Source organism: Crinia signifera, chromosome 3, assembly GCF_055691185.1.
Source record: "Crinia signifera chromosome 3, ASM5569118v1, whole genome shotgun sequence".
Lineage (NCBI taxonomy): Eukaryota > Metazoa > Chordata > Amphibia > Anura > Myobatrachidae > Crinia > Crinia signifera.
In genome coordinates, this window is record NC_139219.1 from 18,827,055 (window position 1) to 18,853,627 (window position 26,573).

At 45.9% G+C, this 26,573-nt stretch overlaps 1 protein-coding gene across 1 annotated transcript in view; it reads right to left on the minus strand.

Annotated features, from left to right (window-relative positions):
* ZFAND3 (zinc finger AN1-type containing 3) overlaps positions 1–26,573 on the minus strand; it is a 147,636-nt gene that overhangs the window by 66,664 nt on the left and 54,399 nt on the right. The window contains exon 2 of the mRNA XM_083175428.1: positions 20,868–20,908. Coding sequence (XP_083031554.1) covers positions 20,868–20,908 — 41 coding nt within the window. The remainder of the gene's footprint in view (positions 1–20,867; positions 20,909–26,573) is intronic.

A 26,573-nucleotide genomic window follows, 5' to 3' on the forward strand; every position in this document is an offset into this window, starting at 1 on the left:
TAGGCCCTGCAGAGAATATGGCTGATCGGGAGCACAGATTTGGGGATGACAGTTGGGGGCTCGCCGGTCTGGCTGACCCCCCACTGACTTACAATGTAAGAGGAACATTTATGAAAACCAAAAATATAACAAAAACCATTAATTCCAAACATTCAGAGCTTGTTAGAAAATATACTTTCCTGAGCGCCTGACAACGTGAGCATTGTTCACTACAGTGAGCAGAGATCAGGCTGTAAACCCAGCGCTTACATCCTGGTAACAGGAACCATTCACTCAAAAATCAATAGGCTTTATTATGATAGAGAGAGGAGTCAGTCACCGCACAGCCGAGACATAGAGAGAGAGAGGAGGCAGTCACCGCACAGCCAGGACAGAGAGAGAGGAGGCAGTCACCGCACAGCCGGGACATAGAGAGAGAGAGAGAGAGAGAGAGAGAGAGAGAGAGAGAGAGAGAGGAGTCAGTCACCGCACAGCCGGGACATAGAGAGAGAGAGGAGGCAGTCACCGCACAGTCAGGACATAGGCCCTTATTCTGATTGATGCGTACTTTTCCGCATACTTTCGGATAGCGTCTTTACGGCGTCTGCGCATGCGTGGAGAACGCAACGCGCATGTGCCACGCATTGACTCCGTACCTGTTCGGCCAAATCCCGTACAAAACTGTGCACCGCAATCAGTCTGGAAATATGGGCGTATTATGGGCGTCATGCGGAATGACACATGGGCGTAGTTTAAAAGTGGGCAAAACTGGGAGGAAACATGGGCGGACACGGGGGAGTACACTTATGTTGGGGGGCGTGCATTCGGATAGCACGCGAACAAAACCGATAGAAATGTGCGGTGTCCATAAGTCAAGTATTGCTTTGCGGAAACCACTCGGTCTTGCGGTAGGCGAACGGAACGCCTAATGACTACAAGCATTAACACCTGAACCCAATACAATCGACTCCTTTACTCATTACTCACTAATAGGACGCTTGTCAGTGCTTTAATTGAAACCATTGCACTTCAATTGCTGTAAGGGTTAATGTGTGCAATGCATGTGTTAGGCATGGTTGTAAGGATATATTGGCATATAATTGATTCCAATTCCAAATAAACATTTTTTTATGAGGATAGGTAATTGAATAAGTGGGTCATGTAATGTATTGCAGAATAGACATAATAGTGGGTAGTTTTGCGTAAATACACCGCTTCCGTGCGGACGGACCGATTGCCATCCGTTCGGATGCGGTATTCCCGTGCATACTCTGTAATACCGTGCAGAATCTGAGTGTTTCCCCCGCACACGCATGGTTTGTATGTCGTCCGTAAACACGCCCTGTTCTTAAAGAGTGAGTCCGTCCGAATGCGGAGGACACGTGGGCGTTTCTACGGACGATGGCCGCACGCGGCAGCACAGCGTGGCGTGCGGACCGCACCGTAAGAATTCGGGAATATCCGCATCAATCAGAATAAGGGCCATAGAGAGAGGAGTCAGTCACCGCACAGCCAGGACAGAGAGAGAGGAGCCAGTCACCGCACAGTCGGGACATAGAGAGAGGAGTCAGTCATCGCACAGCCAGGACAGAGAGAGAGGAGCCAGTCATCGCACAGCCGGGACATAGAGAGAGAGGAGTCCGTCACCGCACAGCCGGGACATAGAGAGAGGAGCCAGTCACCGCACAGCCGGGACATAGAGAGAGGAGCCAGTCACCGCACAGCCAGGACATAGAGAGAGGAGGCAGTCACAGCACAGCCGAGACATAGAGAGGAGCCAGTCACCGCACAGCCGGGACATAGAGAGAGGAGCCAGTCACCGCACAGCCAGGACATAGAGAGAGGAGGCAGTCACAGCACAGCCGAGACATAGAGAGGAGGCAGTCACAGCACAGCCGAGACATAGAGAGGAGCCAGTCACCACACAGCCGGGACATAGAGAGAGGAGTCCATCACCGCACAGCCGAGACATAGAGAGGAGCCAGTCACCGCACAGCCGGGACATAGAGAGGAGCCAGTCACCGCACAGCCGGGACATAGAGAGAGAGGAGCCAGTCACCGCACAGCCGGGACATAGAGAGAGAGGAGCCAGTCACCGCACAGCCGGGACATAGCGAGAGGAGTCAGTCACTGCACAGCCAGGACATAGAGAGAGGAGCCAGTCACCGCACAGCCGGGGCATAGAGAGAGAGGAGCCAATCACCGCACAGCCGAGGCATAGAGAGAGAGGAGCCAGTCACCGCACAGCCGGGACATAGAGAGAGAGGAGTCAGTCACCGCACAGCCGGGACATAGAGAGAGAGGAGCCAGTCACCGCACAGCCGGGACATAGAGAGAGAGGAGCCAGTCACCGCACAGCCGGGACATAGAGAGAGAGGAGCCAATCACCGCACAGCCGAGGCATAGAGAGAGAGGAGCCAGTCACCGCACAGCCGGGACATAGAGAGAGAGGAGTCAGTCACCGCACAGCCGGGGCATAGAGAGAGAGGAGCCAGTCACCGCACAGCCGGGGCATAGAGAGAGAGGAGCCAGTCACCGCACAGCCGGAACATAGAGAGCGGTATCAGTCACCGCACAGCCTGGACAGAGAGAGAGGAGTCAGTCACCGCAGAGCTGGGCATTACTAGCTGCAGGTGTATAGCACTACTGGCACATGCTGGGTATTACTAGGTGTAGGGCACTACTGGCACATTCTGGGCATTACTAGGTGCAGGTGTATGGCCCGCTGGCATATTCTGGGCATTACTAGGTGCAGGTGTATGGCCCGCTGGCACATTCTGGGCATTACTAGGTGCAGAGCCCTGCTGGCACATTCTGGGCATTACAAGACACAGATGTAGGGCACTACTGGCGCATTCTGTCCATTACCGGATACATGTTTGTTCTGGGCATCACTGGGTACAGGTGTTGGGCACTACTGGTACATCATGGTCATTGTCGGGTACAGGCTTTGTGTGCAGAAACTCTCTATATTTTGCATTCCGTATCATTTCTGTCTCCCATCTTTTCAAGGTTTTCTAGCCCTGTTCCCAACTTTCACATTTTTCTGTTAAATAAGAGGACTCCGAAATGACATTTTACATGTATGCAAATCAGCCGCTTGTTGTATTGCTCTGTGTATATTCCCGTAATGTATACATAAGGAACATTATTTCACATTATATGAAAGGAAATGACGAAAATAATTCACATTGTAAATGAGAACAATAAGCGACCTCAGACCAGTGAGATACAGCAATGGTTGGCTTTCTGGGTAAGGCTATTGCATGGCGGTAGTGTCCCCCCCCCCCCCCCCCGCCCCCCGCGTCATCCCAGCAGTATGTCTATGTAGGCCATAGGAGAGTTGTATACTTGCTGTGTGTATACTGTACAGGGATGTGTAAAGTAATTATTACAGTCTCCATAACTTGAAGGGGGGTTTCTAGTAATTAGGACTGGCTGATAACAGCCTCACTTCACACAAACAGAAGTATTTAGTGTGAGGAGGAAGACGTGCGATTTCTCGCCTCTTGCGGAGCGATTAGTGGAACTGGCACAACCCTAACACAGCAGATGGCTGGTGTCATTACATTTCACAGTCAGACACCAACATGCAGAAAGCACACAGGAACCAAATTCTCATCACAACACAACAAGTGTCTCTACCTACGAAACTGGTGTCCTGACATGAGAGAGTCACAATGCCGGGGAACCTGACTGCTCAAGTGTCCGATTGGGGCAAATCAAAAGCAATGACATTAAAACACGGAGCCAAATGATTTCGTCATTTACCTACATTACTTATGTAGGCTCTGTCCCATGCTTGCTGCAAACCACACCTGTGTCACCCCTGTATGCCCCCACCCCTCTTTAGAATGTAAGCTCTGATGAGCACTGAGCCACTAGCCGATCCAATATATTTTACGTGCAGCCTGTCCGTCGGAGGGGATGTCAAACACATACGATTCTTCGGAATTTGGCGAAATCGACCCAAATCCGATAAGTGTATGATGCAAATTACCAAAAGAAGGGTTGGGTCTAGTCCTGCAATTTCTATGGTGGAATACCAGAGTACCAGTAGCACTTTCATAGTCCGGAGTATGGTACGCAGCTAAATACTGCCCATAATTCCTGCAGTTTTCCATCGATCTCGCCGATATCTCGTTTTGTAGAAGCAAATTCCATATCTTTACTAGTATACAAAGAAATAAAACACAGTAACAACACGCAAGTCTCTCACAAGGACACTCACTGATCTGATACCGGATTGATGTCCTCAGTACAGAGAGAGCGAGCCAGCTGGATGTAACACAAGCCTTTCATGTCACGGGCTCAGAACAAGGGCGCACGCATACCGGCTCTTATATACCGTGTGCTGAAGATATCCGGGTGGACAAAACAGTCTTCTCATCTCATATCGGAAGCTTGTGCACCACAATACAATATTATAACCCTGTCCATGTGCTGGCTGTCCTTTATAGCTAGGCTCTGATGCTACACTGGCACTACAAGTCCCAGAATGGCAACCATAACAGATTAAGAAAACGTCTCATTTTTTATTTCGAAGGTACCCCTCGATTTAAAATATTTCTTTACATAAACATAAAATAGTTTGTATTACTTAGCCCGCAGTCTGCATGCTTCAACAATATACGCCTCGTATGATAAAATAGTTCCAATTTTGTATTTGGTGATTAATACAAAAGTGTAGATGCTGCAGTGCTACTGCTGGCCAGTAGAGGGCACTGCAAGGCTCTAACAATGGCTGTAAAGAGGTCCGTATCATGACACGCAGCACATTAATCCTTACGTTAGCACAGGATGCATCACACGGGATGATCATGTGGTATAACAAAATGTACGTAATAGGTCACCAGTCTCTACGGTGGGAACTGGAGTGATCCTGATCTTCTCTTCTCGGACACATAAGAACAATTACTGCAAACTGCTGAGTCTAAGATGGTTATATTATTATTAATACAGTACAAGGATACTGTACTGCTCTTCTGATAATTGAAATAAATGCATATGGGTCATAGACTTCTGTATATTCATACAGTACACCAAGACCCCCAATGCTGCGTGTGCATCAAATACAGAAATCCAAAAGTTTGGGGGCTAGTTCGGTGTTCTTTTATGAATAAGCATCAACTTATTAAGGCTCCTTCTGATCTCGCCAGCATTGTGCAGGACCTCCGACTGAGAACACCGGAACGTAACTCCACGGAGAGAGATGGGCAGATTCCTCTTCAACAAAGTTGCGTCTCTCTGTGGTCTAAACCGTATAGGTAGCATTGCCAACAGCGCGGAACCGGAAAAAAAAACAGGATTGAAAGAACGGTTTACATGGCAATTGCACCTTAAAGTGCTGTAATAACACAACGACTGTACATGCCTTAGAAAGCAGACTGCTCTGTATACATGTTGCCATAAAAAGTCCTGAAATAGAACACAAAATAAAGGGGGTTATTCTAGTCCATTCTTTCTGACAAAATCCTTCTTAGATGGACAAAACCATGTGCACTGCGGGTGGGGCAGATGTAACTTGTGCAGAGAGAATTAGATTTGGGTGGGGTTTTTCTTCAAAGTGAGATCTATATTGAAGTGTAAAATCATGCAGTCAGTATTTTCCCTGCACAGAAACAAAATAACTCACCCAAATCTAATTCTCTCTGCACATGTTACATCTGCCCCCCTGCAGTGCATATGGTTTTGTCCATCTAAGAAGGATTTTGTCAGAAAGAATGAACTAGAATAAACCCCAAAGTTGGAAATAGGGTGGAGGGGTGAGGAGTTGCGGGACAAGGTCCCTAAATGGACCTAAACAGTGCCTGTGTCCGTTACATAATCTTAGGACACAAAAAAGGACGGTGGGTTTGGGCGAAGGCCGTATCCTTGTCTCTGTGTCTGTGCCTGTGTCTGTTACATAATCTTAGGACACAGAAAAGGACGGTGGGTTTGGGCGAAGGCCGTATCCTTGTCTCTGTGCCTGTGACTGTGTCCGTTACATAATCTTAGGACACAGAAAAGGACGGTGGGTTTGGGCGAAGGCCGTATCCTTGTCTCTGTGCCTGTGACTGTGTCCGTTACATAATCTTAGGACACAGAAAAGGACGGTGGGTTTGAGCGAAGGCCGTATCCTTGTCTCTGTGTCTGTGTCCGTTACATAATCTTAGGACACAGAAAAGGACGGTGGGTTTGGGCGAAGGCCGTATCCTTGTCTCTGTGTCTGTGCCTGTGACCGTTACATAATCTTAGGACACAAAAAAGGACGGTGGGTTTGGGCGAAGGCCGTATCCTTGTCTCTGTGTCTGTGACTGTGTCCGTTACATAATCTTAGGACACAAAAAAGGACGGTGGGTTTGAGCGAAGGCCGTATCCTTGGGCCTTATTCTGATCGGTGCGGCCCGATCAGAATATGCGGCCACGACCGTGCAGGCGAATCCCCGCCTTCCATATGGATCGCCACCTCCATCCGTACGCGGATATGTGGCGATCCGCATGAAATTGGACGGGGATACGCCTCCTCCGTCTTGGGAGCAGCCCCTGCATTCGATGGTCGCCGAACATCGAATGCAGGGCCGCACGCTCCACCAGGTCCCGCCACACAAGACCACACGGACACTTGTCCGTGTGAAATCATGTATGGGGGCGGGCAGCTGACATCCGGCGATGTCAGATGCCCGCCCCCTACACACGCGTCACGGCCTCATTACCATGCATACGCCCCGCGTTTGCATGGGAACGCCCATGAAACGCGGGGCGTATGCATAGGGTAATGAGGCTAAGTAGCCCCTCACGCCCCTCTACGCCCCCTGTGCGGCGTGTCAAGAATACGTGCGGCGAAATCGCCTGCACATGCGCAGAGTGACCTCTGCACATGCGCAGACGATCACCATCAGCGGGACGAACGCATGCGGAGAAATCCGCACCGATCAGAATAAGGGCCCTTGTCTCTGTGTCTGTGCCTGTGTCCGTTACATAATCTTAGGACACAGAAAAGGACGGCGGGTTTGGGCGAAGGCCGTATCCTTGTCTCTGTGTCTGTGTCCGTTACATAATCTTAGGACACAGAAAAGGACGGTGGGTTTGGGCGAAGGCCGTATCCTTGTCTCTGTGTCTGTGACTGTGTCTGTTACATAATCTTAGGACACAGAAAAGGACGGTGGGTTTGGGCGAAGGCCGTATCCTTGTCTCTGTGTCTCTGCCTGTGACTGTGTCCGTTGGATAATCTTAGGACACAGAAAAGGACGGTGGGTTTGGGCGAAGGCCGTATCCTTGTCTGGCTATCTGTGAGCGACGTACCAGGCAGCCAAGGCAGGAAGTGGAGGGGTGAGCGGCTATTAGATTCCAAGCCAAACTCATTCAGCCAAACCTTGCTTATCCTACAATATATTTTAATGTTCTCCTTGATGGGGATTATTTTCGTTCCGGTCTGATCCAGAGACAAGAACACGTCCGGTAATAGCACGTCAGGCTTAATTCGAAGGGAGATGACGAATGGCTTAATATCACCATGGCAGGATTAATGTTGTACCATAGATCAAGAAGCTATAAAGCTTTTGACAAATTCATTCGGAACCCGCGTATATTACAGCTAACGGGACGTGTCGCGCCGAATGTAGGGGGAAGAAAGGAATGAGGCTAATCTAACCCAGGGACGGGTGCAAGTCACAATGGGTGGATCCGGACTCCTCTCAATAAAAAAAAAAATTAATAATAATTGAGTCAACAATATAAAAAAAAAAAATTCTAATTTCTAAAGAATTATTCCGCCATTCCTGAGCAACAGCGGATCAGACATTAATATTATACAGTAAATCAGTACATAAGCCCCCTGTTACTGCTCAGCAATCAGCAGCTCCATTCTTTGTACATGACAATGTTCTATTGTAACAACAGGGAAGATTGGGGATATATAAAAAAAAAAAGCCCCCCCATATACATCAGGCGCTGCGATCCAGCTATTGGTGGGGACCGGGACATTGCCGCAATCTATAAGTAAGTAATGAGTGGGGCCCTTTACTACCTGTCTAAAACAGACAACCAATCAGATTCTGCATTCTAGTAAATGATTGAATCTGATTAGTTGCTATGGGCTTACGACAATGACCATTTCTAGGTGTCAAGACGCACTTGTCCAATCAACAGATCCAGAGCTGCCGATTGGCCAAGTTCTTCTTGATCCCTCCCGCTAGTACTTTTATTAGTGTGGCTGATGTGGTCTATTTACATGATGTGATATTTGGATTCAGTGCACAGCAGTAACGCAGCATGCCCATCAATTATAAAATTATATATATATATATATATATATATATATATATATATATATATATATATATATATATATATATATATATATATATATATATATATATATATATATATATATATATATATATATATATATATATATATATATATCTCGAGAAAAAGAAGGCCACACAATGCGCTCAGTGAATTTAGTTAAGCAGCAACCCTGAGGGGGTCCCCTGTTAGATAGGACCCAGTATAGAAAGAGAGAGAAAAGGGGTTTTCAGGGTGCGCTAGGACCTTTTAATTATTTAAGACAGTATGGTTTAAAATAGGAAAAATTTAATACACATTTGCTCACAGAGCATAGCAGTATAAACAAAGGTCGAATTGATACACTTTACAATGTATAAAATGACATAAACACAATTCAGGTCAACAGTCGAAATGCGCCCAATAGGCCGGGCCTATTGGGCGCATTTCGACTGTTGACCTGAATTGTGTTTATGTCATTTTATACATTGTAAAGTGTATCAATTCGACCTTTGTTTATACTGCTATGCTCTGTGAGCAAATGTGTATTAAATTTTTCCTATTTTAAACCATACTGTCTTAAATAATTAAAAGGTCCTAGCGCACCCTGAAAACCCCTTTTCTCTCTCTCTCTCTCTATATATATATATATTTTTTTTTTTTTAAAGCATGAGACAACGTATGGATATGCATGAAATTTAACTTTAGTATTCTTATTTTGTACTTGTAACTGTATTTATGTCCGGATATAGACTCTCTTATGTATATAACATTACAATGAAGTATTATATTGTTTACAAATAGGGCGCTGTAACATTAAGCATTTACTACCAACGCCCCTTGGATTGAGCTTCGTCGCAGGTGCTGCTACTTACTTGGAAGCATGCACAGATGTGTTTATATAGTAGACACCGCCTACAGTACATGCATGAGTAATCCAGTTCTAGGTCTGAAGACGCAGCATAGGATCACTGGTAGGGTTAGTAACCCTGAGGGTACGACCTCATCTAGAGTACTGTGTTCAGTTCTGGAGGCCATAACTCCAGAAGGATATAAATATATTAGAGACTGTACAAAGAAGGACAGCTAAAATGGTGCATGGCCTACAATAAAAAACGTACCAGGAAAGACTAGTAGTAGTAGTTTGTTTATTTATAAGGCGCCACAAAGTGTCCGCAGCGCCATACATAGCAAACAAAAAACTAATTACAAGGTAACGTACACAGTGTGTTGATAAAATACAGCATAAATAGGGGTATAGCTGGTAGAACTAAAATCAGCATCAGTTCTAAAGTAGGTGTCGAAATTGTCGAGGAGACTGAAGATGAAGTAGAGGAAGGGAAGAACAGGGCAGGAGCGCTGGTGAGGTAAAGAGGTAGGGTGAGTACGTGAGGAAGGAGGACCCTACTCATAAGAGTTAACAGACTAAAAGGAGGTGGGTGGACGAACGAAAAACAATAGGATAAGTAGGAACGGATGGAGGGGTAGGGTAGGCAGGATAGGAGGAGCGAAAGAGGTTAGGAGGAGGAGGGATAGGCTAGTCGGAAGAAGTGGGTTTTGAGGGAGCGCTTGAAGGAGGTAAGGGAATCAGAAAGCCTGATGGGTGGCGGGAGGTTGTTCCAGTGCAGGGGGGCAGCGCAAGAGAAGTCTTGGACACGGGAGTGGGAGGAGGTGATTAGGTGAGAGGTCAGGCGGCGGTCGGCGGTGGAGCAAAGAGGACGGGAGGGAGTGTGGATAGAGATCAGTGAAGAGAGGTAAGGAGCGGTGGAGAAGGAGAGAGCCTTGTAGGTGGTGGTGAGGAGTTTAAAGAGAACTCCGAAAGGAATGGGGAGCCAGTGAAGAGATAGACAGACTAACATATCTTAATATGTATAGTTTAGAGCAGAGAAGGGAAAGGGGGGACATGATAGAAACTTTCACATATATATCAAGGGTTTTAACAAGGTACAGGTGGGAGACATTCTTCACAGGAAGAGGAGCAGCAGAACACGAGGACATGCACTGACACTAGAGGGAGGAAGATTCAGGGAAAATTTGAGGAAGAATTACCTCACAGAAAGAGTAGTAGATAAGTGGAATAGCCTCCCATCAGAGGTGGTAGAGGCAAATACAGTAGAGCAATGTAAACATGCTTGGGATAGGCATAGTGATATCCTTACATAAAAATAAGGATCAAATATGGTTTGAGGTAACATGTTTTAAAAATGGGCAGACTAGATGGGCCAAGTGGTTCTTATCTGCCGTCACATTCTATGTTTTTTATGTTACACAGAGAGTCTGCTGCAGCTCCGTCACGAAGGCCAGGAAATCTCTGCACCTGAAGCCAGACACCCTGGCCTTGGGATTCCCACAACATGGCTGAGGTTTGAAGATGCAGCACTGCACAATGTACCGCCCGCACTACGCTGGGACCGGAATCAGGCCCCATACAGACTACGGCTTTATCCTAGCATGAACTTCTTCTCCCGCCAAACAGCACTTCAGAGCGCCGGGTTCCGTTAACCACATTGCGCTGGGACAAAGCCGTTTCACGAGACTACACTTAATAATGTTGTTATCTGTGTGAGACTCAGTCTGATCCTGTATACGATCCGCCATAATGCAGCGGCTTCTCTTTCTTGAAAAGCTGAGTTTGTGCATCAGTCACACACAGATACACAAGTGTCGCATAGGAAATGCATCAGTGTAGTATTGTGAAGCTGTTTTATTGCATCCAGGGCAACAATAATTGCTGTTCTCTGGTTTAACAGACACAGAAACAGACATTGATTGGACACTATATGAAAAGCCAAAGCTGTAAATATCCTGCAGTTTTTATGGTAACCGGACCACCGCGGCGCTGTTGCTCTGGGGGAGGCGGCGGCGCCTGTTATCTCATTTAATCTCGGCTGAGATGCTCTTATACAAATTATATAAGCAAATGCTCCCAATGAAGCTCCGATGTTTATGAACAGGTCGTCATCCTGCGCTTACTGAGATCGTTACTCTACGTGTTATATTTAATGCCTCTGCACATAAAACTCTGCAAGCAGGAAAATACTTGGCACGCCACGCGGGAGGGCTCTGTGATTTATTACTGAAGTGACAAACATCCCCCCCGGTATATCATCGGATGAGTGCCCCGGTAAGGTCACCATCCGCACACCTTATAGAACAGGTTAACAATGGCCTGCCACTGTTCTGTCTGTAACACTTAATACGTTATTTGCTTGCTTTACGAGTTAGTGCCGTTTTAAAATACATAAAATTTGATCCTCAGGAAAAAAACAATCTTTTAAAACCCCAACTTGGGAGACTAGACTGGGACTTGGAGTTAATGTCTTCTTCTACCGTCATCAATCAAAGAGACGAGGAGAAAAATTAAATGGAAAGCTCAGCCGTCCCGCCTCTTATCAATCATATTGTGAACACCCCACACTGCGCACAGCGTGCTAGGGAAGGCGAAAGCTGCACAGGGTCACCTGGAGTTTATGTCCTTGTCGTAACCAAGCACAAAATATCCCCGGCCCTTACTAATGTATCACATCCACGTAACAAAACCGTGACATACACCAAAGCATGTGTGATAGAAACAGCATGATGTATGCAACGATTGTATCCAGGTAAGCACAGAATTAGTACCAACATTGGTCTTCGGTTGGTCCGATGTGCATTGATGTGGTCTTTGGATCCTTAATTTCTAAAGAACAAGAATAGACTGTCAAGTTTCACGTGAAAGTTCTCTTTTTCTCACCATCGTGAGATTATAATCAAACCCAGATACTCGGGAAGGCCAGTTTTATAGCTTCTCTAATGAGCAAACCCATTTTCAGCTGTGCCAAGATAATTGCACATGGGTTTTCTAATCATCCATTAGTCTTCTAAGGCGATTAGCAAACACAATGTATCATTAGAACACTGACGTGATAGATGCTGGAATTGGGTCTCTATACACCTATGTAGATATTCCTTTAAAAGCCAGACGTTTGCAGCTAGTATAGTCATTTACCACATTAACAATGTATAGAGTGTATTTCTGATTAATTTAATGTTCATTAAAAAAAAAAGGACTTTTCTTTAAAAAATAATGACATTTCTAAGTGACCCCAAACTTTTGAATTGTAGTGTTTATCAGAAACTATTATTTTTGAAGATATCTACAGACACAATCTGTTAAAAAAAAAAAAAAGACTCAACTCCAATAATGTAAAATAATCAGCTCAGTGTCACTATCGAATCGCCCGTCACCCGAGCCTGCCGTAGAAGACACAAGAGCGGCATGAGCCAGCAGGTCCCTACGTGACAGTAAGTATAATCAGGGTGGTGCAGAGAAATGACCTTCTATCAGAACGCGTCTCCGCGGTGGGAATAGGAGATGCTTTATTAGCCGGGACACAGAGACTAGTTTGCTATTCATGGAATATTCAAATACTCCTTCTGTGTTATTCACAGAAACAATGAGCTTAGAGCTTCGGCTAATGACAAATTTGTCCTCTGTAGCAGTGTCTTCCATCGCGGGCATCCCAGGAGAAGCTGAGGACAGGGGCAACGCTAGGAAAGGCTGCTTGTTCCAGCTGAGGTCTCACAGGAGGAAAAACTTCTCATTCCCGGTTACATGCAAATCGCCTTGTGTCTATCCACCAGGATCCGGCGGCTGGAATCATACATGCTATATACGGAGAGCGGATTGCTGATATACTATTATTATTATTATAATTATAGAGACAAAATGACACTGCACTTGCGCTATTCTTAATATCGTGAGACCATCACAATCCCTCAGGATAAGGAATTGTGTAGTTGGTGACGTTCTCTCGAGCCGGAACATGCATTGAATATGTTGGAAACATGTCTGTTTGTAATATACTATTATGATAGGTGAACATGTGTAACTCACAGCACGTATGAGATATCCGTGTATTGTATTCTCACAGCATTATGTGTAGCTTGCAAGTGGCCGACGGCTCTGCTCTAACAGGTTATGTATTTAGGGTGCTACAAATGAAAACAAGACAGCCAGCTGTCACTAGACCTCCACCTGTCACAACTAGACCGCTACCTACCACAACCACACCTCCACCTATCACATCCACCTATCACAACTAGACCTCCACCTATTACAACTAGACCTCCACCTATCACATCCACCTATCACAACTAGACCTCCACCTACCACAACTACACCTCCACCTACCACAACCACACCTCCACCTATCACATCCACCTATCACAACTAGACCTCCACCTATTACAACTAGACCTCCACCTATCACAACTAGACCTCCACCTATCACAACTAGACCTCCACCTACCACAACTACACCTCCACCTACCACAACTACACCTCCACCTACCACAACTACACCTCCACCTACCACAACTACACCTCCACCTACCACAACTACACCTCCACCTACCACAACTACACCTCCACCTACCACAACTACACCTCCACCTACCACAACTACACCTCCACCTACCACAACAACACCTCCACCTACCACAACTAGATAGCCCCCGAGGGTCTATTCTCCGTAACATAAAAAGAGTGAGAGGGGTTAAGCCGAATGCTCCTTTCGCTCTCGGAGGGCCGGCGGGCCCACTCGGAGATGCCATGTTTTATTTAAAACATACTCTCTCAGTAACCACTTGTTCTAATTGGCGAGGCAAAGGCAGGTCCCTGAAGCCCACAGCTCATTACATTCAGCGTGGATTACAAAAACACAATGAAACAAACTGCATTGAAATGTACAAATTAAGGGCTGAGGCGTGTGCGACACGGACATGGAATTACATTGTGAGAAGAGCACAATCCGCTGGGAGAGGGGCCGCTACCACTCCTCTCCGGTCTACCAACAAATAGCCATTCATTACAGGACAGACTCAAAGCAGAGCCGCCAGCCTGAATAACAAAGGCTGGTGCAAGCAATAAGGCGCCCCGTCTAAACTCCTTCCTTAAGGCTCAAAGAATGGGAAATTACAACGGAAGAGGAATATACATGCTATAGATACCCAGTGTGTTTTCTCTACTGCCCCCTACTGTAAGTGCTCCTGCAGCCTGTTCTTAAAAAAAGTCCCCCTTTAAAATAGACTGCATAACAGATGTATCAAAAAAAGAAAAACTGGCGCCTGAAGTGGGTGGATTTCGCAGCGAAACAAAAAAATAAATGTACTGGGTTAAATTAACATAAAATAAACACTGACAACTTGTAATTAATTACATATTCGGTAACTTTTTGCAAGTACCATTTATGGAAGTACCAGCCAAATATATTCTGTACAAGGACAAGCAGCAGCTGATTCTTTGAGACTTTGTCTCTCTCCAGTTTTGCTCTCCTTTGATAAATCCTTCAGTCTACGTTTATGTTTTTACGGGCGACCTTAAGTCACTAAAACGGCACGAGAGATGCATTACAGGGGACCTACCATTATTCAAATGAATGGGTGTCCCTACGATGAAGCTGCAGTTATCAGAGTACAAAACTGCAAACTTCACTTTCATTTTCTTTTTAAATGATAAAGAAAACAGTTTGCTAGTACTTCACTTCGGAGGGCAATTAACATGCAGCGATGCTTGGGAATTAATTTAGCTATTTAACACTAATTTGACAGTGAATGAATCTTCATGTAATGCGTTACCTCAGGCAGAGGAGGGAGGGCAGGTGAGGACCCCCGGACGGAGCAGATAATCAGGGTTCGCACGGCGCTGTGTAATAAAACTCCCAAAGCCGGTGATGTGGCCATCAGAGGCGCATATTTGGGCTAAATAAATGTGTAAAACAGAATTTTTAATCTCGGTTCTATAAGGACACCATCAGACTGCAAGTACATGTACCTATTATAGCGAATGTGTATTTATATTTTAGAGATGGGCACCCAGGGAAAAGGTTAGCAAAGGTGCAGACTGAAACGGGCAAACGTAATTACACACAACCTAATTACTATCTCACCTGTCCCCTCCCTTCCTTTCTCCTGTGCTCTCTGGAATGCTAGATCAGTCTGCAACAAGCTCCCAACTATCCACGACCTCTTTCCTCCCACTTTTTTAACCTTCTCGCCATCACTGAAACCTGGCTCTCCTCCTCTGACACTACCTCCCCTGCTGCCCTCTCTTATGGAGGCCTCTCCTTCACACACTCGGTCAGACCTGATGGCCGCCAGGGTGGAGGAGTGGGCATCCTCCTCTCCCCCAACTGCACCTTCCGCGCCATCCTACCTGAGCCCTCCCTCACATTCTCCACCTTTGAGGTACACACTATCCGCCTCTTCTACCCTATTCACCTCCTTGTGGCTGTAATCTACCGCCCCCCTGGCCCCTGCTCCCCTTTCCTTGATAACTTTGCTGCTATCTAACCACCACCCACTCGCGTGCACCTCTTGTAATCTGTCTGTCTCCCCTTCCTACTAGATTGTAAACTCCTCCGAGCAGGGCCCTCTTCCCTCCTGTTGTCAAAGCCCTCTTCTCTTCACATGTCACTCACAGCTCTCCTATACTCCAACACTCAGTGACCATCTTTGTCCGCATACTCCTCTCCATCATTGGCATCAAGCCTCTAGTTGTATGTTGATTGAGTCCTCACTACTTACATTTAAGCTGTAATGTGTATTGATCTGTGGCGCTCTTTATTTGTACTGTATTTTTGTTATTTATTCAATGTTATGCCAAGCTTTGTCTCCCTGTATTGTTCCTTTGTATGGCGCTGCGAAACACTTGTGGCGCCTTATAAATAAAAATAGAATAATAAAGGTTTGGTATGGTTGTTCGTGGCCAGCAAATTCTGCGCTCATCCCGTCAGCTTTGCGGCTCAGTGAGGTCTGTGAAAGCAAAGTAAAACATATCGTTCTTCACTGGTAAACATAGTACAGGACCTTCGTTTAGGAAAGGGGGAGGAAACTATAGATAGGACGGGAGACGCACAGTGGTGAGCAGAGCCGGCACTGCAACGCTTGCAACAATTTACTGTAGTAGTGTTTACCATCCGATCCGATCACGCAACAGAGGTACAGAGACTGTATTACCCGACTGACAAGCTGTTATCTACACTTTACACATCTGCTGCTGGCAAAGAACAGGTCTTTCCTATCCCAAAATATCTAAATATAGGCAAGGACAGATTCTTTATTCATGAAACCCCACCGCGGTACATTCACTAATACAAGAACAGGAATAGGTGACAGAACCGCTTCTTTCACGTGGAGCTAAAATAGAACAAGCAGTTTGCAATGGAACAGCGCCCCCGCAGGCCAGGATGGTAGTAGCAGCATGGCTGTCAGAGTGGCCAGCAATACTGCCTTACATGCATGAAGGGCCCTCATACATTACTGGGACTTCTCGAAGGGGAGAAGTTGCAGCCGATCCCCCTTGAACCGCTGGGGATCTTCCCGGGCGGCAGGATCACATACGATATATCGTATGTGTTCCTATTCCCCGCTGCCCGGAGGCCGGACGTGCAGCACATCCAGAAGTAAACCTCAGGCAAACCAGCACAGAGCAGGGATGCGCACAAACCACAATAAAGTCTGCATCATGGAAGAGACCATGAGAACACGTTGCCAGCACACGATTCCTGGGTTCTGCTCTGTGCCAGATCAATGGATTTCTGCCCGACAGCATTCCCACAGGAACACAGTGCCAGCGCTTTGTCTGTCTGACTAGTGCGAAATAATAAAACACTAAAACTACACTTTACTTCCATCCAGACACCATACAACACAACAGCGCTGAATACAGATGTGTCCACGTACAGTCTCCTTTCCTGTTAAATAACGGCTCTAGTCGTGCCGACCGTCCTTTTTTTTTTCTGGCCTTTTAATTAAAGTGCATCTTGTTTGCAAAAGAAACAGGATGCACAAGCAGCTTCTGCCGATTAAAATGATATGCGGCATGTCTATATTCAGGCTGCATCTGTGTATGAAATGCTACGTAACGTGAAAACACAACGCCCTGTGCCACAGGGAGTTCGTCTTCTGTATAACGTGCCTTGTGTCGCATGGAGGATAGACGTAGGTGGACACATCTGTAGATCGCTATCAACTGCCATCCTGGGAAAACGATCAGGGTATTCTCAGATTGGGAGGGATTTGAAAACCAACCAACCTTTTTTCTAGGAATAGTCCTAAATCAGTGTTTAATTAAAATATAGTTACAGTTAGATAGAAAACATGATTAGACTATCTAATTTTTTTTAGTTAGTTTAAGAGGTGACTTCCTGAATCCTGCACGCCGGAAGAAATAAATCCAGAGGATTCTGGGAACAAAAAGGGTGCGCATTTGCTGTAGCCTTTAGCCCCTGACTCACAGCAAAGTCTGTTTTCTCCTGATGCTTCATGCTAAATGGTGCAATTCACCCCCAGCATCTGTAAGTACAAGCCTTTATTAATTTCCCAGGAATTACACAGCCCAGGCTGTCAGGAAAAAAACGTGCCAGAGACTAAGTGGGAATTTATGTGGGTGTACGGTGACCTTTCTCCAGTGATTTCTAGTAAATAAAAGAAAAATGTCATGATAATGTCATGGTGCAGAGTAATATTGCCTGAGAGAAGCCAGGTGAGAGCGCCCCCCCCCCCCCAATAAGCTGTCTGAGGATCTGGAAGTCTCGTATATAAACCAGCGACAGGAGCGTGGGTCTGATGTCACATTATTACACCATTTTCCTAGTGTCTAACGCAATATGACACGGGCCCTTATACTGGTTGGTGCGGTAATGTCCGCGTGCGGTCGGTCCGCCGATGTTTTGTGTCTGCGCATGTGTAGAGGCGTCTCTGCGCATGTGCGAGCGGGGCGTACGGCCAAATCCCGCATGAAATGTGAACACTACGAACAGGGGGTGGAGAGGGGCGTGAAGGGCTGTTTGGGCTCATTACCATATGTTTACACCCCGCGTTTCATGGGCGTTCCCATGAAAACGCTGGGCGTACGTATGGTAATGCGGTCGTGACGGACATATGACATCGCCGGATGCCAGCTGCCCGCCCATATCCCTGCTTTTGCACGGAGAAATGTCCGTGTGGTCTGAGGTTGCGGGAGCTGGCGGAGCACTCGGTCCTGCATTCGATGGTCTGCGACCATCGAATGATGGGGGAGGTTCCCTGAGATGGAGGAGGCGTATTCCATGAAAAATACACTTGCGGTCCGTTCGGACAGCTTCTTAGCGCGTTCGGACGGAGTTGGCGATCCGTACGAAAGGCGGGGTTTAGGACGCACGGTCCTGCCCGCATATTCGGCTCCGTCCGCACATACCAGAATAAGGCCCACAGTAAGACGCAAGAACCCACACACCGTGGCTGCGCCCTGCTAACGGAACCTCCTGCGCCTGCGATCACCACCATTTAGTCAATGAATCATGAATGATAACTTATGCAATGATGTAGTTATCGGTAACCTGGATGCCCAGTCCAGGCGCACAGATCGGGTGTACTCTGCAAAGGTGAACAGAATTGCCCCCTATGCTTCCTAAATAAACAAGGCTACGTATGTGTCCTCATACACCAGGCCTCAATAACCCAAGTGGCACGAGACGCCCGGCGCTAACTGAGCTGCCAATTCTGACGCGACTTATTCAGCGCGGGTTTTTTTTTTTCATCCAAATTTTCGCCTTACTGTATTTGCAATGTGAGGAGACGAAACCGCTTCACAAGACTGCGCTGATTAATGTCATATGCAATGCTATATACGTGTGCAAGTCCGAAACTGTATACAAAGCATTACAGAACCGGAGGGAAACAATAAGCCATTGCACCGTAGTACTTTGTATAAAGATAAAGACACAGGCGCACATAGACGTACAAGTGCCATCTCCTGAAGGGGTACATTTTCTAAGATGGGAGTTCTATTGAACGTGAGATGATGCCAAAAGCAACCAATCAGCTGTTACTTCTCATTTATTCAGCACAGTGGCTCCCAACCTCGGTCCTTAACCCTTTGAGTGGCAATGTTGCTGTGAGAGATCCGCAAAATATCCGCTAAAAATGCCGGCGCCGCTCAAAGCGACTGTTCTTTTTTTGGGTGCAATATTTAATTCAACATCAATAAATTGACTTATACTAAAGGAACAGTCGCTGTGAGCGACGCTGGCATTTTCAGCTGCTATTTTGAGGCTCTCTCACAGCAATGTCGGCACTCAAAGGGTTAAGTACCCCCCCCCCCCCCCCCCCCCCAACAGTTCAGGTTTCCCAAGTCACCCGGCCGATGCGCTGTGGATCACCAACTGTCATATTTTAAAACCTCCACAGGTGACCTGGAATACTTGAAGGGGGGTACTTAAGGACAGAGAATGGGGACCACCGATTTAGCACATTCTAGAACATATAGAATTTCATTGGTTGCTCTGGGCAACATCCTTACGTCAACAGATCTCCCATCTTAGTAAATTTACCCCAAAGCCGAGTGAAAAAGATGCAAGACATATACTTGTTGCTAGAACAGTCTGACAGGACCTGACGCCCCAGACGGGTGTGGTATAGGGGTCCGACAGTCGGGATCCCGACAGTCATTAGCTCGATATCGGGATCCCGACTGCCCGGACTCAGACAGCATGGTGAGCGCGACAAAGCCCCTTGCGGGCTCACTGCGCTCGCCAAGCTGCGGACACGGTGGCTTGTTACGCTCGCCACCTATTCTATTCTCCCTCTATGGGGGTCGTGGACCCCCATGAGGGAAAATAGCGAGTTGACGTCGAGCACCCGTCTGTCAGTGTTTTGACAGGCGGGATCCCGACGTTGGGTAAATGGCTGTCGGGATCCCGACTGTCGGGACCACGTCCGGCACCCCCCCAGACAAGGGCTGATCATTGCAGCTGTGGTAAAAGTGTATGAGGACACAACTGTAATAACAAAACAAGAACATTAGATCCTTTTGCTAACCATGATCATAAATGTACAAACCAGATTACTTTATTGTGTTGGTTACCTTTATAACATTCCTCTGTTATGTGTAATGTATGTTTTTCCTTCCTGAACTCGAAAAATTACAATTTAAAAAAAAAAAAAAAAAAAAAAACATAACCTTGATTTTAAGCAATGATGCACAACAAAACGCTATACAGACCCGGGCGATTGAGTGCGTGGGAGAGCGAGTGAGTGCGTGGGAGAGCGAGTGAGTGCGTGGAAGAGCGAGTGAGCGGCCCTTCGTGTGAAGAAGGTTACGATTAGTACCGGTTATCTGTTGTGAAATATATTTCTCGAATGGCAAATGTGAGTTTATTATTAGTAAGATCCTCACGCGCTCAGACCTTCCGACGAGGCCAAGAAAAGAATTGGAAAGCACTTTAATTAAATCCTTCCTTCCAACTGTAGGCAAGGAATCCACCTGTCACGTATAAAACTTAAATTCATTATGTGACCCCATGTACAGTGCTTTATTTGCTGGTAAGTGGATTAGATGTATCTTCCTATGCCAGTTGCTGTGCTGTAGGTGATGTTGAATGCATGTATATAAGCATTAAACGCAGAAAACAGACTTTGTGGGATCCTATTAGAGGATCCCAGTGTGTTTCAGTCTTGGCAGTGAACGGAGCCACATGGACACATGGTAGGATCTCTAAAGATCCCTTCGTTTGGATGCAGAAATAGTAACATTATGTCATTTATGCGATGGCTGAACAGACTACAAGCTACCAGTATACAAACAAACAAGTACTCACCCGCAAAACATTTTGAACAGAGATTCATCGTCTTACTGGACCTGTGACAAGAAGAGAACAAATGATTAAATTAAACTCTTTGTGATCACAATCCTCGGTTCATACAATCTGCCACCAAACCCAAACATTTCGAACACTGGGTAAGAATACTGCACATAGTAAGAAGAGGGATGGGGGCGGGGAGGGGGGCTGACACATAGTAAGAAGAGGGATGGGGGGGGCTGATTGTGTACGAGAAAACACTGGGTACTGCAAAATGACTATACAAAAATGTTAATAGCACTGGACTACCCCAGGCATGGTCTCAGAGAGATGTTTATCAGTTCCCTGGGAACTAAGCACAACCTAGTCCATGAGGACAATTAATATTCATGAGGACAATTAATATTCATGAGGAACTGAGTGAATTGATAGGTTACACTCATATGAAAAATTATTCGGCTCACTAAATGGCTATCGTCACTACACGTAGGACCACTGATGTAAAATGTGCCTCTATGTTACAGATGGCACCAGCACCCCCGATATATACACGTCACAGATTCTAACAAGAAATATGCACATGCCACATAGACCAAAAACAGCCGCAATATGAAATGTGAAGGTGAAACGTCAAAAGAATCAGATTGGTTTGAAATAATTGGGGGAACACTGATCACTGACATGCCCGGGGTGATTCCGGTTGGCTCGCAAACTATATTTGGCTTGCTAATAGACAAATCAGGTGCACTGCAGGTGGGGCAGATGTAACATGTGCAGAGAGTGTTCGGTTTGGGTGAGTTATCTTGTTTCTGTGCAGGATATATACTGGCTGCTTTATTTTTACACTGCAACATAGATATCAGTTTGAAGTACACACCTCACGCAAATCTAACGCTCTCTGCACGTTACATCTGCCTCACCTGCAGTGCCCATGGATTTGTTCATTAGCAAACCAAATGTGCTTTTGCGAGCCAACCTAAAATCACCATTTAGCTGCCGTTTTCGAAAAAGCCGCCTGCAGTTGCCCACCCCCCCCCCCCACGAGGAATAAGGCTGGGATTCCCGGTCTGCACCCCACTGCTTGGAAACAACGTCCCCTTATTACAGAACAGCAGAAGCAGCCGTACGACATACGTTAATAACAGCACTTTAAATAAAACAGCAAAGAAGGGGGAAAAAAATCATTTGTCAAATCTCCCGAAACAAGGTTTCACACTGTGCCAAATGGTCGTTTTATGCCGGCGTTCCAATCTTGGCACAGCGTTGCGGAATATAAAACGTTAGGATAAATATTTAGAGTATTCGCCTGGGCAGAGGGGATAAGCAGGCTGATTCGTCATGCCAGCCACAAACATTAGCACAGCCGCAGCAGCTTTCCCTCTATGCAGAGCACCCACCAGAAGCGGAATACTTCTGTCATGCCATCATTCAATTGGGGACTGCAAGCTTTATGTTAAACACACTACAGACTCAACTTATTTGTAGCCAGTAAGAAAAAGGGTCTAAAATATGCAGCACAAATGCGAAGTACTGTAGAATGTCAGCACGACAAATGGAAAATGCTAATTCTAGTAAAATAAATATAGAGGTGATTTTCTAAACAGTAGATCTTTAAACAGGGACCCGAGTACATGTACTGTAATATTACGATGACATTTTACTTTGTCACAAGTGGCTCGTACATAATCGCACACAATATCTTCTGTATGTACCAGTTACGTATTGCAAAACGCTTTACACATATTTGGTCATTCGCAACAGTCCCTGCCTCAGTGAAGCATATATACAAAACATACACCTCGTAGTGTTCATTCTAGCACCCGCCATCTTTGAAAACCCATGCAGTTCCTCTTCCCTGCCTGGGGTGTCGCTGTCTGCTGTGGTGTTTCTAGCACAATGTAGTCTGCAGACCTGTGCTAGAAACACCAAAGCAGACAGCGACACCCCAGGCAGGGACGAGGAACTGCATGGGTTTTCAAAGATGGCGGGTGCTAGAATGAACACTACCTCCAGTAGGGTAAATTGAATCGGTTCCAGTATAGAGGATTGACCATGTTTAGGTCAACAATTCCATGGCCGACGTCGTCTAGTTAGATGTCAAAACTTAATCGAGCGCGTTTAGACAGACAGGGAAACTAATCAACACAAGTGAAGGATCATTAGGAACATGGTCAACAGTAGCAAGGTCGATGTGAGTTGTTAGTGTTTTTTTTTTTGCTGTATATGTGTGTTTTTTGCTGTATACCGCTCGCATGGTTCGCCATTCTGCGGGCACGGTACCTTGCTACGCTCGGCACACTATTATAATCTAACTCATGTCGACCTTGCTACGGTCTCAACCATGTTCCTGTCGATCTGGCCTCACTGACTATCTAGACGCCGTTGACCACTAGTGGTCGACCATGGTATTGGCGATACAAATTTAAACTACAAGCATCCAAAAGGAAACTCACGCTAACACATGGTGAACATACAGGGAACAATTAAATGACCCGTGGTATTGATCACACAGGTAAAGTTCCGGCGTTTAACGCCTGGTGCTATGGGTTTCCCTATGCATTATGCCCCAGAGGGTACATTTACCAGAGAATTTTCCAAGCAGTTCCTGAGGCTGTGAGGACAATTTTTTTTTTTATTAACAGTTTCTTATATAGCGCACACATATTCCGCAGCGCTGTACAGAGAATATTTGAACATTCACATCAGTCCCTGCCCCAGTGAAGCATACAATCTATATCCCTACCACATGTACATGCACACACAGACATTCTAGGGTTAATTTGTTGGGAGCCAATTAACTTACGGGTATATCTTTGGAATGTGGGAGGAAACCGGAGTACCCGGAGGAAACCCACGCAAACCAAACTCACAAAGTGCACCCGCAGAGGCTAAAGTCCCACACACACACTAGAACAGGGCTGGGCAATACCGGCCCTCCAGATGTTAGTGAACTACACATCCCAGGATGCTTTGTATTAGTTTTGCTATGTGGCCATGCTGAAACTGATGCAAGGCATGCTGGGATGTGTAGTTCATCAACATCTGGAGGGCCGGTATTGCCCAGCCCTGCACTAGAAGATAAACAGTAGTAAAAGATATCGCCCAGAGAGGGCTTTTTTGAGCAATATCTTTTTCTATATCTTCTATCAAGGACATTGAGTGTACACAACAATGTAAGCTCGCATCGTTAATGACCCCTGCGGTCTTCTGAACACTCAGGTCAATTTGGTTATATAGCCAGCGATCTGCATGATCGGCGCACCCAGGTGACATCACTCAATGATATCGTTTACCAACATCGTTCAGTGTCTACACACAATATTGTCCAATTGCGGGTGATATTGTAAAACTTAATCGGCAGCGGACAACATCGTCTAGTGTGTATGGGGCTTTAGTGCATGGGGATGCGGCTTCTAGTTGAATTCTCAGGGTATTTTATTTATTACCAGTTACTTATATAGCGCGCACATATTCCGCAACGCTTTACAGAGACTATTTGAACACTCACATCAGTCCCTGCCCCAGTGGAGCTGACAATCTAGATTCCCTACCACATGTACACGCACACAGATATTCTAGGGTTAATTTTGTTGGAAGCCAATTAACCTAACTGTATATTTTTGGATTGTGGGAGTAAACCGGAGTACCCGGAGTAAACCTACGCAAGCACGGGGAGGATATACAAACTCCACACAGATAGGGACATGGTGGAAATCGAACCCATGACCTCAGTGCTGTGAGGCAGTAATGCTAACCATTACACTGTCCGTGCTGCCCAGGGTAGAGCAATCAGCTCACATGTAAACCCAATCAAATATGCAACACAAACAATTTGATATGGGACTTATGCTGGCCACACATCAGACCAACTTTCCTCCAACCATCCAACTAGTTGCTTGGATGGAATAAAAATATGGTACTGTATGGGAGCAAAGGACAATCAGAAATGTGCTCACAAACCCAGGAAAAGGGACAAAAACATTCAGTCAAATTGTTTAAATCAAACAGGTTCAACTACAGTGCCGTATCTGAGAAACAGTTTTTGTCCTTTTACGGATTTTGGGAGCAAATTTCTGAAGTAAATATTACATTTGCTCCCATCCAGTACCATAATTTTATTCCATCCAAGCAACTAGTTGGATGGTTGGAGGAAAGTTGGTCTGATGTGTGGCCAGCATAAGCCTGCTTTATCCATGCTACGTCCAGCTGTGCTTCGTACAGACTCAGTCGCACACACAAGTGTTGCATATTAATTTAATTAGTGCATCCTAGTCGCATATCATTGCAATTAAGGCTCAGTCATGGCAAGCATTTTGCGCAGCACCTACTAAGGCTAGGTGTATAGGTATGCACCTGTAAATACCTGAAAGTGATGTGCTGAATTTGTCACTTTTTTTCCTCCTTTGCAGTTATTTACTGAACACAAGTTCTATGCTACTGTATACACAGTACGGAGACGATACACAATAACTTAGCATTTTACTAGATCACCACCACTTTCTGTTCTATTGTCCGAACATGCGATAAGACATCACCATCTGCGTCGCTTCAAGTAGGAAGGGACAGTTCAGACCCAAACGAAATGGCTACAACTAAATTAAGTTCCAGGGACGGTGACACTTACTGATGTCTTGCTAAAAAACAGACACAAAACAAGCAAAGAAACATGTAAAAAAAATAATCCAATATGGGTCCTTTATTTTCATTTTAATACAAAACTTAGATAAATATGCAATTTATGCCGAATCCATTTCGAAATTATTTTGATGGAATGGATCTGGCATCCATTATTCAATGCAGTTGCCAAATCCGGATGTCGGATTTGGGAGCTTATTGATGCTAACCCGGCCGGTGCGGGGAGCGCAGTGGCGGGAGGCGGCACGATTGTCCGGGAGGTGGCGGGAGGCAGCAGGAGCCGGGTGAGCTGCTCTCGGGAGTACAGGAAGCAGGCGGGAGGGTACGGGGAGGCGGCGGACAGGAGGACGGCACCGTGTAAATTGCTGCTGCTCACCTGGCGCCTTCCTTCCTGCCTCAATCCGACATCTTTTCATGTCGGATTGAGATTGCCAAAAACATAGCCAAAATCTTTGGCTGGGTTTTCGTCAAAAGCAGGTGGTCCATCAATCCACCTGGTTTTCGGCAGGTCGGAACATTTCGACGTGCCAAAAAAACTCTATTCAAGATTGGAACCCCTTCCGATCTATTCAGGTCGAAAACTGCCGTCTTTTCGGCAAGACAGCAGTTTCGATATCAATTGAATATACCCCATAATCTCCCAAAATTCCTATCATTTTCTATTTCTCTAAACCCTCAGGACCTGATTATTCAAGAAATCAAACAATTTAGAAATCATGATGGCTATTTATAAGGGGGGTGGGGGTGGAATTCAATTAACTGCAGCATTCTTGTCCATCGGTAAAACAACAGAATAGGGGAGTAGCTCACTTTACACCAAGATATGCAAAAAATGCAATTGAATTCCCCCCTTTCACTGTATTTGCCGTATTTAAAGTCACAAGAGACTATGGGGCCAATGAATTAAGCCTGATAAAGTGGCAATAATTTGGAAGGTGATAACGCACCAATCAGCTCCTAACTGTCATTTATAAGACACAGCTGGTGCGTTATCACCGGTTTATCACCACTTTAACAGGCTTAAAACATCTGCGCCTAAATCCGCTATGATGTTATCATGGTCAGTCACCGAATGTCTTAGTACAAACC